Source organism: Chenopodium quinoa, unplaced genomic scaffold (genome assembly GCF_001683475.1).
Source record: "Chenopodium quinoa cultivar QQ74 unplaced genomic scaffold, ASM168347v1, whole genome shotgun sequence".
Classification (NCBI taxonomy): Eukaryota; Viridiplantae; Streptophyta; class Magnoliopsida; order Caryophyllales; family Amaranthaceae; genus Chenopodium; species Chenopodium quinoa.
Window position 1 is genome coordinate 1,834,774 of NW_018743669.1, and position 14,708 is coordinate 1,849,481.

The 14,708-nt window shown below is 34.7% G+C and overlaps 3 protein-coding genes across 3 annotated transcripts; 1 reads left to right on the forward strand and 2 right to left on the reverse strand.

Moving 5' to 3' along the window:
* Positions 1-1,473: 1,473 nt before the first annotated feature.
* LOC110683318 (heat shock 70 kDa protein-like) lies at positions 1,474-7,273 on the reverse strand. The gene is made up of 8 exons (XM_021859664.1): positions 7,080-7,273; positions 4,917-5,162; positions 4,430-4,625; positions 2,375-2,458; positions 2,204-2,281; positions 1,935-1,991; positions 1,615-1,796; positions 1,474-1,525 (listed from the first exon to the last, which is right to left on the reverse strand). The coding sequence occupies exons 1-8, from the start codon at positions 7,271-7,273 to the stop codon at positions 1,474-1,476; spliced, it is 1,089 nt and encodes a 362-aa protein (XP_021715356.1).
* A 16-nt stretch (positions 7,274-7,289) lies between these two features.
* Positions 7,290-8,659, reverse strand: LOC110683319 (heat shock 70 kDa protein 3-like). Its single transcript, XM_021859665.1, has 2 exons — positions 8,634-8,659; positions 7,290-7,689 (listed from the first exon to the last, which is right to left on the reverse strand). Exons 1-2 carry the CDS (start codon positions 8,657-8,659, stop codon positions 7,290-7,292), a joined length of 426 nt encoding a protein of 141 aa, XP_021715357.1.
* Positions 8,660-10,592: 1,933 nt separating this feature from the next.
* LOC110683538 lies at positions 10,593-14,162 on the forward strand. Its single transcript, XM_021859935.1, has 4 exons — positions 10,593-11,201; positions 12,051-12,087; positions 12,413-12,496; positions 13,914-14,162. Exons 1-4 carry the CDS (start codon positions 10,899-10,901, stop codon positions 13,964-13,966), a joined length of 477 nt encoding a protein of 158 aa, XP_021715627.1. The 5' UTR covers positions 10,593-10,898; the 3' UTR covers positions 13,967-14,162.
* The last annotated feature ends 546 nt before the right edge of the window (positions 14,163-14,708 follow it).

Genomic DNA, 14,708 nt, shown 5'->3' on the forward strand with positions numbered 1-14,708 from the left:
TAAAAGCTCTTTTCTCACAAAGAAATAAATAAATTAAAAGGTCTTTTCATTTTGAAATTTTTTCTTTAATATTATAATATTTTGTATTTCGTGGCAAAATATGAATGTAATACATCATTTATATTATTCTATTTGCTAATTTATGTTGCACAAATTTCATGATTCAACTCCTCTTCCACAACCCGCTATAATTTTCTAAGGATTTAATTTAAGTTTTTTTTTAAAAAAAATAAAGTTCACTATTTTATGTATATTTTTAATATTTCATGCAAAATAAATTTCACTATAACTTTTTAAGCCATGCATTTTTCATGTTTAGACATTGGTTACTGAAAATTTATTATATATGTAGTGTATGTATGAATTAACGGGTGTTTAGTGTAATGGTTACTTAGTGTTCTGTGAGGGGAGTTAATCAAGATTTTGTATAAAGATTACTATTGTTTTGTATTGGTTTTTTTTTTTATTAAAAAATATATATTAATTTAGAGGAATGAAAGGTAGAGTGGATACTTGAGAGGATATTGATATCGAACCCAAGACAGGTGCACCATTCTTCCATGTCAATCTTACTAAGACGCACGTTTCTCCTCTCTATCAATTGGCTTATTTCAATAATCTGCAGCGTCAGGCAACTAAAGATGCTGGAATCATTGAGCTCTTCAATCTCCCATTCTCAAAATCATGATCCTCCTTATTCGAAACAACCTTTCCCTTTCCCTTACCCCTACTGTAGGGGTAAGATTAGTAGGGGTTTGATCAGTAGGGGTAAGGGTAGTAGGGGTTAGCGTTTAGATCAGTAGGGGTAAACCCTAGTAGGGGTTAGGGTAGTAGGGGTAAATTAGTACCCCTACTAATCTTACCCCTACTAATCATTACTATTACCCCTACTACTCTAACCCCTACTACACTTACCCCTACTGATCTGTACCCCTACTAATCTTACCCCTACTAGGGTTTACCCTTACTAATATTACCCGTACTAATCAAACCCCTACTAATATCCTACCCCTACAGTTTCCTTCATCTTTGACAGGATCATTGCAGATATCTCTTCGGCAGAAAATTCCTTCTCAATACTTGTTAAAAAATAAATACGTGATTAAAAAGTTTCTTTGATTACATCTATATATATTAGACAATAACGGCTGAAGGTGCTCGAATCCTTCCTAACATCGAATCCCCGGTGATCCTCACTCGTGGCACTAAGAGTTGGACGATGGGAAAGTAACAAAAAGGCAATGTTTTACCCTGATGAGTTCTAGCTCGTTTGTGGGCTATGTGGAGGCTAAGCGGCTTCACATGCACTTCCAAGGGTAGGGGACAGGAAGGCCTGCTTGGGAAAGCAACAAAAAGGCTTATAGGAAGGAGCTTCAATGATGAAAGTGTATTAAAAGACATCGGACTTTGGCCATTCAAAGTTGTTGCTTGCTTTGGTTCAAATAATGAGAAGAAGCCAATGGTTGTAGTTAACTATAAAGGCCAAGAGAAGGAATTTTCTGCCGAAGAGATATCTGCAATGATCCTGTCAAAGATGAAGGAAACTGTTGAGGCCTATCTTAAAGGTACCTCTTCTTGGTTCTCCACATGCTGTTATTTGGTTCTCCGTCTCACGATCCGATTTTATCCATTTTAATCCTGAGCTTCTCAGAGAGAACGTTATTAAGTTCCTCATTCGCCTTCTTTTGCCGTTGATAGAGGGCAGATTTATTCTTAAACCAAGTGAGTTGCTGATTATCCTCACTCATCTGCTTTAAGGGAACACCTACCATCTCCTGGTATGACCTAATCTCATACTTCAGTCTTGTTTGATCAAATCAAAGGCTCATAAAAAAATGTGGAAAAACTTAATTTAGTTAATTTTTCAGAAAATGGCACCTTACCAGATAAGAAAGACATAACTGACCCATATCTTCTCAATGTATTAACATTACTTCCAGCACATAAACTTCAAATGTCAACTTCAAACTCAATATGTAGTAAATACAATCCTATGTGTAGTACATATTAACATTATGTAGTAGTTAATATGTGGTGGAAGTGACAAGTGTATGTAATTTGTAAGGTGACAAGTGTATGCTACTACATTTTAACTACTACATAATGTTAATATGTACTACACATAGGATTGTATTTAATACATGAAATGGTTAACGTGTATTTGCAGCAGCAAGTTGTTTCTTCAAGTTAAGCACCTCTATACCGTAGGAGCCAACCGTTCTTTCAACATAGTGGAAGTTTCCTCAAATTTCTTATGCATGAAATCCTGCTCATCTAAAGCCTGCTTGTAGAGACGAAAAAAGACAAATTTACCAGCTTAATTAATACTATCTTCTTGTCATATTTTCTCGGCTCATTCTATGATCCCTTAAACCTTTGTTATATCTTTCAGTTCCCCAAATTCTTTAATCAATAGCATCAATCTATATTTCTGCAAATCAAAAGTATGACCTGACAACTGAACATTTTCCAATTCTAGATATTATGTTATAGACTTACATTACATGATCATTATTTTCTTACATTACATGACAATAAATACTCCATTCCTTATTTTACGCCATTATACACTCCTCAGTGTGACCAATCACCTACTAATCTTACCCCTACTGATCATTACTATTACCCCTACTACTCTAACCCCTACTACACTTACCCCTACTGATGTGTACCCCTACTAATCTTACCCCTACTACGGTACTTGGTGACCCCTATGGTCGAGAACATAGATTTGTGTGTACGGGAGAAGTTCCCCGAAAGGGTGACTGAGGGCATTGGCATCATATATCATTCACTAATCAAACTAAATTACTAAAATCAGCATCATGTCAAAAACTTGACGCCCAAAATTTTTGTAGTGTCTTCTAAACAGAGTTGACGGTGGTTATATCTTCACCTTCTAAACTCAAAGCCAACATTTATTAAACTATAGCAAGAATCATATATATCAAGCTTAATAACAAAGCACTTGCAACAAAACCACCAATAATTTTGAATGATTCTGGACAGGCTTCACTAAAGAGGTCATAACTCACTTTCTAAGACTACCCACAACAAAGCATTTGAACAACTAGAAATTAGACTTGTAGAGCTTCAATTTAAGTACTTATGGATCAAAAACCAACAACATTTGATCCCTCTAAAGCACTGTCAAAGAGACAGAAAGAATGAAAGGTACGTAGTACGCTACCCTTTCATGGAAATGAGTGAAAAGTATTGAGCAAGCTTAAGAACTAACCAAACGAAGTACGTATGTTACTAATGTTAGTACGTGTGTAGTGTTGTAGTCTATTGTAAATGCTACTGCTTGTAGTATATGCAGGCTTTAGATGAGTACCAAAAGTCAATATTTCTATAAAACCGCTTGGTTTTGTAGAATTTTCTCAGAAAAAGTCAAACGTATGATCTTGCTGTGTCCGTTGGACTTTTATAAAACCATGTGGTGTTATAGAATTTTACATAAAGTCAAATAAACGATGTTACTGAATCGTTTGGCTTTTGCATGATAAATCTATAAACACTTGGTATAATTTTAAAAAGTTTTGATTATATATATATATTTTTTTAGAACTATTTTTTCTTCTCAACTATAAAAATCTACAACTGGTAATTTTAATTTCGGATTTTTTTGTTAAATTCACTTGCTAGTTTTTTTTTTTTTTTTTTTTTACTTTTCCGTGAAACTTCTATAAAACCATGTGGTTTTATAATGTGTTACTGAATCGTGTGGCTATTTTGGCTTGCAACTTTGTTCGACTTGAAGTTTCATTTTGAGCATAATTAAATTCACTTGGTAGATTTTTTACTTTTCCGTGAAACTTCTACAAAACCATGTGGTCTTATAGACTTTTGCAAAAAGTCAATATTTCTATAAAACCGCTTGGTTTTGTAGACTTTTCTCTGAAAAAGTCAAACGTATGATCTTGCTGTGTCCGTTGGACTTTTATAAAACCATGTGGTGTTATAGAATTTTACATAAAGTCAAATAAATGATGTTACTGAATCGTTTGGCTTTTGCAATCCATCATTTCAAATTTGAAATGATAGATTCCAAACTTCCATTATTTGCTGGAATGCTCATGAGTTGTTTGTGGCTATTTTGGCTTGCAACTTTGTTCGACTTGAAGTTTCATTTTGAGCATAATTAAATTCACTTGGTAGATTTTTTACTTTTCCGTGGAACTTCTACAAAACCATGTGGTCTTATAGACTTTTGCAAAAAGTCAATATTTATATAAAACCTCTTGGTTTTGTAGTCTTTTCTCTGAAAAAGTCAAATTTATGATCATGCTGTGTCCATTGGACTTTTATAAAACCATGTGGTGTTATAGAATTTTACATAAAGTCAAATAAACGATGTTACTGAATCGTTTGGCTTTTGCATGATAAATCTATAAACACTTGGTATAATATGGTAATGGGTAAAAACTTCATTGATGATGATTTCAAGCTTTCCAAATGCTGTAAAAGACATTATGTAAAGCTTCCTAAGCTTATCAACTACGTAGTGAATCCCCTTGAATTGGAGAATATCATCAAATGTGTCAATGGAACCATAAGATATGCTAAATATTTTTGGTTCATTTTCACTTTCTTGTGAAACAGATTTGGAACCGACCATTTTCCTACAGCAGACAAAATCAAAAGATAACAGTCTTGAACCTTGATTGGCAAAAATTGGTCTTCAGAGAAGTAGACGATGAAGGAAAAGAGCTTGGAGGGAAAGGAAGGTCTTAAGAGCGGGCAAGAAACATGGGATAATAGTACAAAGTCAATTAAAGGCCAAGTGAGCGAGCAAATAGTGAAGACTCGATCTAAGGCTAGTTTGCAAAGTTCTTTTCCATTAAAGAAAGCCTGCAACATCTGCTGAACCTTTGGAATTCGGGTTGAGCCACCAACAAGAACATCATCAACACCGTCCTTTCCTATCTTGGCATCTTCTAAGCACTTTTACAGTATCCAGACACTTCTTAAGCAAATCCATATTCAAATTCTCAAAACGTGCACGGGTTATGGTCGATGTAAAATCAATGTTGTCAAAAAGAGAATCGACCTCAACAATAGTTTGAAAGTTCATTGAAAGAATCCTTTTAGCTCTCTCTGAAGCAGCCTTTAATTTAGCAAGAGCTCTATTATTATTACTGATATCTTTCTTATGCTTCCTGACAAGGTAAAGTCGTATCCCCTAATCAAAAATAATTACCTAAATCTCTAACTAAAGTAGATAGGGAAGTAGGGTCGATCTCCACAGGGAAACAAGTCTTTTTACTCCTAATTAAATATTATAATCTAAATTATTTAAGTAACCAATATTTGTGAACGAATAAGGAACTAAACTAAAAAGAGTAGGAATAGGGAGAAAATAATATATAAAAGGATCTAGGGCATAGGTTCACCAATAAATAATACTCCGGGGTAAAATAGGGTAATCAATCATTGACATTGCATAAATAACATGATTAACAGGCTCTCGCAATTTATTAACCAACATAGATCTAATAGGCTCTCGCAATTTACTAGATCTAAGTTCTTATTGAAAATAGCCTTTAATATCAAATTAATATCTGCTCGATTCATCAATTTAATATTGCTATACTTTTATAAGCCGCAATTGTAAAACATTAAAACAATCCAATAAGAAATTATCATGCAATACCAACAATCAATAATAGTCAATCATCAATGCATCAATTAACCAGTTTGTAAAGGGCTCTCGCTACTTATTACAATCACACAATTAATTTATCGGTATTAAATCTCATATCTCGATTCTTGACTTAACCATTTATAAATTAACTTGCCTATTGAAACTAGACCTAAACATTAATTCTCATCTCTCGATTCTTGAATCAATATTGTCAAACTCATGCATAATAGATAGGCCTAATCTAGTCACAGAGCATTAATTCAATCAATAGGAAATTAATCTAGCATTGATAATCAACAACAATAATTTACCCCTTCATATTATTTATTAGATCCCCATGAACCCTAGAAATTAAATTACTCACACATAATTAAATATAAACTAAGCAGAGCAATAAAATAAATCATGATCAAAGGAATAAAATAAATAACTAAGATTAAGGGAAAATAAATCGTTACCAAAATAAATCTGAAATTAATCAAGGAAATAATAACAAAGGTTTAGAGAGAGAGTTTAGAGAAAGAAGTCTAAGTAGAGAGAGAAAACTAAGAGAAAGGATTAAGAGAAGAAGAAGTGGTCTAAAAATGTATTACGGAGGAATACTTATACTCCGTACAAAAATCCTAAACTAAAACAAAATAAAACGACGCTAATCGTCTCCTAAATATATACACGCGCCCGATCGGGCGAGGCACCGCCCGATCGGGCGCGCCTTTTTTTACTCTAACACTAATCTCGCGCCCGGCCGGGCGCGTCACCGGGCGCTTCTCCCGCCCGGCCGGGCAGCAACCTTTTTGGCCGGGCGGTTCATTTGGGCCAATATTTGGACTTCGATTGGGCTCCAATTCTTCGGGCCAATCTGGGTTTCCTCTTTGGGTCTTGAATACTCGGTCCAAACGCCCCGGTATCACCTCTACCGAGCCCTTAATCACCGGTTCGATGTCTCTAACCGGCCCTGGGCTATAAAATCTGGTCGTGTTTCTCCAATGCTCGTGATTGCTCCAAAATATCTCGGGAAAATACTCCAAAAGCATAAATCCCTGCAAAAGTCAACCAAATCTACGAAAACACTAGAAAACACCAATTAGTAATAAAAGTGGCTCTAAAGAGCTAAAAACACTACTAATTATGACCAAGGGACGGGGGTAAAATACTATATAGAATGGACACATCACTTCCTCTTAATGTCGTCAACAAAATGAGCCACCAGTCTGTTGTCGAAGTCCCCTCCACCAAGATGGATGTCCCCACTTACTGCCGCGACTCTGAATTCACCCTTTTCAATGGCTACCAAGGAAACATCAAATGTTCCACCACCTAAGTCAAAGATTAAGACATTCGTCCTTGTTTCAGTTTCGGTTCTGCTGATTGATTGAAGATTGATTCCATATGCCATTGCAGCTGCTGTTGGCTCGTTAATTATACGAACTACATTGAGCCCTGCAATTTGGTTGCTTGACGCTGTGAATTATTGAAGTATGCTGGCACAGTGACAACAACATTCGTAACAGTGCTACCAAGGAAAGCCTCGGATATATTTTTCATCTTCATGAGGATCATTGAGGATATCTCCTCAGGTGTAAATTTCTTTTCCTCGCCACGGTAAGTAACCACGAACACAGGCATGTCTTCCTTGTATGAATCAGGTTCTGCCATGAACCTTTGGAATTCGGGTTGATCCAACAACAAGAACAACATCATCAACACCGTCCTTTCCTATCTTGGCATCTTCTAAGCACTTTTCAACAGTATCCAGACACTTCTTAAACAAATCCATATTCAAATTCTCAAAACGTGCACGGGTTATGGTCGATGTAAAATCAATGTTGTCAAAAAGGGAATCGACCTCAACAATAGTTTGAAAGTTCATTGAAAGAATCCTTTTAGCTCTCTCTGAAGCAGCCTTTAATTTAGCAAGAGCTCTATTATTATTACTGATATCTTTCTTATGCTTCCTCTTAATGTCGTCAACAAATTGAGCCACCAGTCTGTTGTCAAAGTCCCCTCCACCAAGATGGGTGTCCCCACTTACTGCAGCGACTCTGAATCGTTTGACTTTTGCAATCCATAATTTCAAATTTGAAATGATGGATTCCAAACTTCAATTATTTGCTGGAATGCTCATGAGTTGTTTGTGGCTATTTTGGCTTGCAACTTTGTTCGACTTGAAGTTTCATTTTGAGCATAATTAAATTCACTTGGTAGATTTTTTACTTTTCCGTGAAACTTCTACAAAACCATGTGGTCTTATAGACTTTTGCAAAAAGTCAATATTTATATAAAACCACTTGGTTTTGTAGACTTTTCTCTGAAAAAGTCAAACATATGATATTGCTGTGTCCGTTGGACTTTTATAAAACCATGTGGTGTTATAGAATTTTACATAAAGTCAAATAAACGATGTTACTATACAGTGAATAGAACTCCACCCATATTTTTTCTTATTGATATCAATGATATGTTAATGAAATGTGGTAGCTTCTTTAAGGTTATTGCCTGTTATTGGTTGTTGTTGTGGACCTTTGAACTTTTTTATATAATGTTGATTTACTGCCTTCATATTATTGGTCGCATGATGAATGCATGTAATTGTATATTTGCTTCCGTCTCTTATACGATCAATTGATTAATCGTTTCTTTAGGAGTGAGAAGGGATTATATTATGCACAAGATCTTGGAGGTACTAATTTTAGGATGTTGCGGGTTCAGCTAGGAGGAACACGATCAAGCATTGTTAGACAGGATGGTGAAAGGAAGCCCATTCCTGAACATTTAATGACTAGCACCAGTGAGGTTGCTCATTCTCTGTCTTGTAATATCTTACACGATTAGTTATTTGAATCTAGCTTTACTAAGAGGAGTTTGAGAATTTATTATTGTAGGAACTGTTTTATTTCATTGCAGCATCACTGAAGGAGTTTTCCGATCAAGAAAGGGACGAAGATATAAGTGATACGTCTGTGTCAAGAAGGGAACTTGGTTTTACCTTTTCTTTTCCGATGAAGCAAACATCAGTTACTTCTGGGATTCTGATGAAATGGAAAATAGGGTTTTATTGTTGTTCCTTTTTTTTTTTTTTTTTTTTTTTTTTTATCTAATCTTTATTATTTTTTGGCTACAGCTTAAGGAGGTGACATCCAATGACACTGGTGTTTACATTCAACCACGGCTACAGCCATTGTGCGATCGAAAATGGTAAGTGGAAATTTTGATATGTACGCATTGTTTGAATTCTGAATATTTTTCTATACACATACATGTTAATTTGATATTGTTCTTTCGATTTAGAACATTTTTGTAAGACAAAACATGAATTCTCCAGGGACGGGTGTACGTTAATTTTTTATAAAACGAGTTAAAGTTAATCAAAATTAATTAATGTTACCTTTTATACTGTAAAAGTTACTCGTATTATTTTTCTCCAATAAGGTTAAGTTTATAATAAAAATAGTTAAAGTGAGTAAGTGACCGTTTTACAATAAAATTAATGTACATGTTGTACACAAAACCATTTAAGACAAAATTGGTACACTAGGAAGCTGAGCGATGAAGGTTTTTTTTTTTTTTTTTTTTTTAAAAAAAGTTTTAATTCGATCTAATTTTGATTATTCAGGCTCACAAATTCCTGCCCCGAAGAGCTTGTGGAGTTATTTTGTGTTACCATTTGCTCTTTTGATGATTTTGGTGATGTTTCGAGTCTCACTGGAGAAATGGATGCATATGAGATCACTGAAATCAAGAATTGCTTTAGTGTAAACGAGTTGGAAGTTGGCATCTTATATCCGCACCTAGCTCAATATTGTATCACGGCTCCTAATTTTGGTATGTTTTTTTGATTTGGAGGATGCTAAAGGTCATCTAATCAGCAGAGGATTTTTGTAATATAGTGAAAGGATTCTGCCTGAGTATAATAGACGTTTGTGCTCTATAGTTCCTGTTAAACATGGTTACGCGGCCGCATATTACACGATATTTCAGGATGCAATACAAGCTAAGGTAAAATTTACATTATTGACGCCTGAGAATGTCGTGTTTGTGGGAGTATTAATGGTAGATATAGCAACTACAATTACTCCACCAAATATGAGAAGGACTACTTTCAAAGTATTCTTTATGAAAAAGGCAAGTCATTGTTGGTAAAGGGTGGTGATGAACCAACTTTGAGAAAATCTGTGATTGCGGTGCCATCAATTGCTTCACTTATTTTAAAAGTTGATTTGAATGTTTTGGTTAAGGGTGAATGTGTTGAAACACTAAAGGGTAAGGTATCATTTAAGCCTCGAGATTGTGATACCGAAGATCTCAATGAACAACAGATAATCAACGGGTCGAATTCATCATCAACGTATTATTTATTAGTTTCTGTGGTATGGGGGTATCAAGAATTTGTCCAGAAATTTGATAATTGTAGCATTTCATCTTAGCAACAATTTCACCTTTATTGTTGTTATTAGTGTCTTCTTTGCAAAACTTAAGTTAGTCATGAGTAGTTAGACTTGTTACGGAGTACAAGGTTTTTTTCTTTTTGTTTTTGTACAAGTTTTATTGATGTATATAGTTTTCCTGTTTTTACTCCATTTAGATTATCATTATATGTTTTATAAATTTTGTTTGTTCATTATATTTTTGTTTGTGTCAAACTGCCAATTATGTCTTAGATGAAGATTGAAGACCTTATTGGCCTGGTGTGGGCATGTGGCCAATGGGTTACCCACTATTAGAGTTTTATGTGCCTAAGTTTAAAAAGAATGATGATATGGTCAAAGTTAATGCATAAATAATTAAAAAAAAAAATCAACGTCTGATGTATTCTAGTAGGGAGGGAGTAAGGTAAGGTCTTGTTTAGTTCACCTTATTTTTACTTATTTCAGAAAAAATAAGTTCAAATCAGATGAGAAAAAATAAGTTCAGATCAGATCATTGTTTTATGTGTAATTTTTTTATCGCTAAATATCTTTAATTTCGTAATGAATTTTTTTTTATAAATCACATATTAATAATATACACATTGTTACAAATCTAATAAGACCCCACTTGATGTTTTTTTTCTATATAGTTAAATTTGACATATCAGACCACATCAGATAAGTTCAAATAAACAAAAATGAAGTGAAACAAACAAGTCCTAATATTGTATTAATGGATTCTTAAAAAATAAATTAAAAAAAAAGAAAAAGTTATATCTTCCCTCTTGTGTAGCCCGTAGTACCAAACACCCCGTAATTGCGATTGAATGTAGTGTGTCTTATCCATGGCGGTGTCACTGAACCACAGCTGCTACTCTCTTCCTGACCAGCATCGTCGTCTCCATTTTCATTCTCATTCATTCTTCCAAATTTCTCTCTCCTCTTCTATTCCCAACAAAAACTCCAAATTTCCCAAATTCAAAAATAAATCTTGTCCAAATCCCATTTTCAAAAATTCCCGGCAAAATCTCGTAATTCCTCCGATTTTCATGCTTGCTCTTTTCGACAGACCTCCTGATACCCAAACTTTCTTGGTTACTGTCAGCGTCTTGCTTGCAATTACACTCTCTCTCTTCCTTGGCCTTAAGGTTCTTCCTTAATTTTTGTTTTTTTAGCTGAATTTTGTAATGGGATTTTTAATTTGATTGCATTGCCATTGAGTTAGTTGCATTCGGTATCGGCTTTTTATTTCGCCTTAAGTACCCATGTCGGATCCTTGACACTTTATTTTGATCATAATAGCCAACAAGTCCGAGTAACATGGTTTCAAATTGAGTTTCTGGTTAATTTATGTTTGTAATAATTATGTGAATTGTGAAACAAGGAGTTTGAATTTTGACATAAACAGTTGATGTAAGCATTGTGGAAAATGTAAGTATATAATATGAAATTGATTTTGAATTGTTTAGTTGTAATCAACTAATCGAATTGTACCTTATCTTTATCCTATTTAACATTAGGGTAATTAATCAGGTGATTAATTTCAATATTACTTCTAATTTGTGAAGTAATATTTTGTAAGAACAATAGCATTTTATGATTAGTTGGTTAATGTACTTGTATTTCCAATCAATTAGTAATGTTGCTGCAAGCATCAACCACCATACATGTATCTGGTAGTTGGTGGGGGTGGGTGTGGGGGTCTTGGGTAGTCAAGAGTGTGCACAACCTTAATCTCGAGTCCTCGACCTTCGTAGTTAGAACTACTTTAGGAGCTGTGTTTGATTGAAATGCAAAGTAAGGATTGTTGATTTGGTCAATTTATTAATGGAGCTGACCTCCAAAGGTTCCAATAACATTTAATAAAGTAATAATCCCAACTAATTCAAGCAATTTAGTGGAGTTTGAATACTGTTGTTCAATGTTGGTACTGACTGGAGCATTTTTCTGTTCTAGATATAAGTGTTGATGGGTGAATAACTGATAGGCTTTTGCAGGGCGATCCTGTTCCTTGTGATCGATGTGCAGGAAATGGTACGCTCTTATCTTCATTCCCCAAACCTATCTTAAGTTTTATTTTTACTAACTATTCTGAAGAAGTACACTATAGGAGTGAAAGCATGTTTAGTGTTGGACTGTTGGTGATTGAAGATCTTAGGTTTTGCACATATGTTTTGCATTAGAAATATTTTCTGTATGCAAATGGGAGGTTGATGTTTTATACTTTTACATTTTTATCTGTTAACTGAGAACTTGATTGACTCTTTGTGGCATACAAAAGATTGAAAACTTCAAATAGTTGAAGCATTTTTACGATGAACCAGCAGTGTTTGAAAAAGATTTGCCTCTTGATATACAGGGGGTACAAAATGCGTATTTTGCAATGACGGAAAAATGAAGACAGAAAAAGGACAGATTGATTGCAAAGTCTGCAAGGGTGCAGGTATGGATTCACAATGCTACAACTTCACATACATTCGTCATTATTACTGTAACATAGAGAGGATTTAAATTAGGTGGTTGTTAGCCAATAGGTTATTTGACTATGCTACTTCAAATCCTCAGTTTGTGTTACATTACATAACAGTGTCTGACACTTGATTTTCTATTAAGGGTATGAAATCTTTACTTGACACTTCAATTACACTCAAACACAATAGTAATACGTAGTATGGTTCTAATATTTGACAAGAAATTTTCCTGTCGAAATATCAATAAACCTTGTCCATACTGTAGCTTGAAAACCCTCAAGAGTTCTAGGTAAGACTCCCCAAACTGCAGTAGGTATAAGTGTAAAACACTTCAATCCATCTCCTTCACAAATTCTCAAACAGCTTTCTATCCTGATGGACTTAACAACTTAATATGTTTCTAATGTTGCTATATAAAAAAAAAATTCTATTAATTTATATCCTGTATGCCTTTTGCATCAGTCTCAATACTCTCAAAAAATTATTCCTCAAAGTTATTCCTAGTTTGCCAGCTGCTATTGCAGCTGTTCTCTCTTTTGGTATTTAGAGCATTTTAAGTTCTTTCTTGTCCACGTGAACAATTGGTAGGGATTTCTTTTTAAGTGAACAATTGATAGCCTCTCTTACACTGCTTTAATATGGAGGACAATTTTCACCGTATATACAATCTGCATACAATTGAACACGAGCCTCTGGAGCTGAACCACGGACAGAGCATAGTTAATCAGCATTTACACCAATCCTTAAAAGCCTGTCCTTGGTCTATCACCCGCCTTGCATAATGAGCCTATTAATATAGTGTTTAAGGATAGAGTATCTATTCCAATTTCCAAACACTGTAGACCTGGGAATATGAGAGCATAACAAGCCATTTCAGTGTAGATTTTTTTATGGAGTTTTTCGGGCCTCTTCTTCAAGTATGCAGCCTTGTGCTATATAAGTTCACCTCATCCTTAAATTGCAAAGTTGTGGAGGAAAGATTTAAAAGCTGTGGAAAGAGGAGATAATTATGCTATATATGCTCAAACATTGGCTTGAGATAAAAAAAACAACAGAAGTTCGCAGATCAATCAAACTTCTAATATGTGTGTGTGTGTATTGTAATATGGAAACTCGTGAAAACAGTTTTGAAAAATTAGGCAAGTGTTTTATGCACGCTTTAAGTCTAATTCTAGAAATGTGGCCATGTCCGAAGTCTTGAGTCGTGGTGTGCCTTACACTCTATATTTGCCCTCCTAACACAAGATCTGTGCGGCTGTGCCTGAGACTCTGAGAATAGCCCCATAGGTCATCAAATATCTTCAATGCAGATTATCTTTAGCTGCTAAAGCACAACAGTGTTTGAAGATTACAGTCTGAACCTAATCTTTGTATCTTTTTTCTTTTCAGGGATGGTACTATGCAAGAAATGTGCAGGATCTGGATATTCCAAGAGGCTATGAGGTGTATAAAGCTGGTATCTGCATCTGCTCTTGGCAAGAATGTAATGTTTGCTGTGAAATTCTATATTTTTTACTGTAACCTATTCCCATCATAAGATATCATAAGATTCGGAAGATTGTTGCTCGCTTGTAAATTTTTATATTAACAAATTTGCACATTATAGTCAAATTCTATGCATCAGTTGCAATTTTGTGAGATGCGCTTCTGCTTACTTTTCTTCATTCAATTTCTGCAGTTTGGGGATTGCTCAATGCCACTATTGTCAAAATTGTTTTTCATACACCTTTGGCATATTGCAGTTTCTTCAATTCTGGAAGTCCAGTCATATACAGTTCATGTTGTTTTAGATCACTATTTCATGATGGCAGCATTTACGAGTTTCAGTCACAATTTGTTTGAAATGTATCCATAGTTGCTAACAAATTTTATCTAGTTTCTTAGGAGAGATGAAACCTAAGGAGTATTCATCTAAGATTTTCTGTGCCTGCACCCTCCTTAAGCTGTAATGTGCACAATATCAAGCACATGTGCTCTCCTGGAGGCCAAGAAGAGTGCTGAAATCATTTCCATTCAGCCGTATCACTCGTACATGCTAATTCCCTTGCACACCAAGGCTTGATCTTGTAGCTCCATAAATTTTTCTCTTACACACCAAGGCTATCGATCTTGTAGCTCCATAAATTAAACGAAGTATTAAGTATTCATCTACTCACTTTGTATTACAGATTAAAAGAGATTGGA

Excerpts from the sequence above, each read along its gene's own strand:
- LOC110683318 (XM_021859664.1), bottom strand. The coding sequence starts at position 7,273 with ATGCCTGTGTTCGTGGTTACTTACCGTGGCGAGGAAAAGAAATTTACA. Across the intron at positions 4,626-4,916 it reads TGCCAAGATAGGAAAGGACG|GAAAATGGTCGGTTCCAAAT; the intron begins GTGTTGATGATG and ends TGTCTGCTGTAG. Across the intron at positions 1,992-2,203 it reads AAGAACGGTTGGCTCCTACG|GATTGTATTTACTACATATT; the intron begins GTATAGAGGTGC and ends TACTACACATAG.
- LOC110683319 (XM_021859665.1), bottom strand. The coding sequence starts at position 8,659 with ATGTTTGCTTCATCGGAAAAGAAAAG. Across the intron at positions 7,690-8,633 it reads GCTTCATCGGAAAAGAAAAG|AGTCGCTGCAGTAAGTGGGG; the intron begins GTAAAACCAAGT and ends CAAACGATTCAG.
- LOC110683538 (XM_021859935.1), top strand. The coding sequence starts at position 10,899 with ATGGCGGTGTCACTGAACCACAGCTGCTACTCTCTTCCTGACCAGCAT. Across the intron at positions 11,202-12,050 it reads CTCTCTTCCTTGGCCTTAAG|GGCGATCCTGTTCCTTGTGA; the intron begins GTTCTTCCTTAA and ends AGGCTTTTGCAG. Across the intron at positions 12,497-13,913 it reads CAAAGTCTGCAAGGGTGCAG|GGATGGTACTATGCAAGAAA; the intron begins GTATGGATTCAC and ends TTTTCTTTTCAG.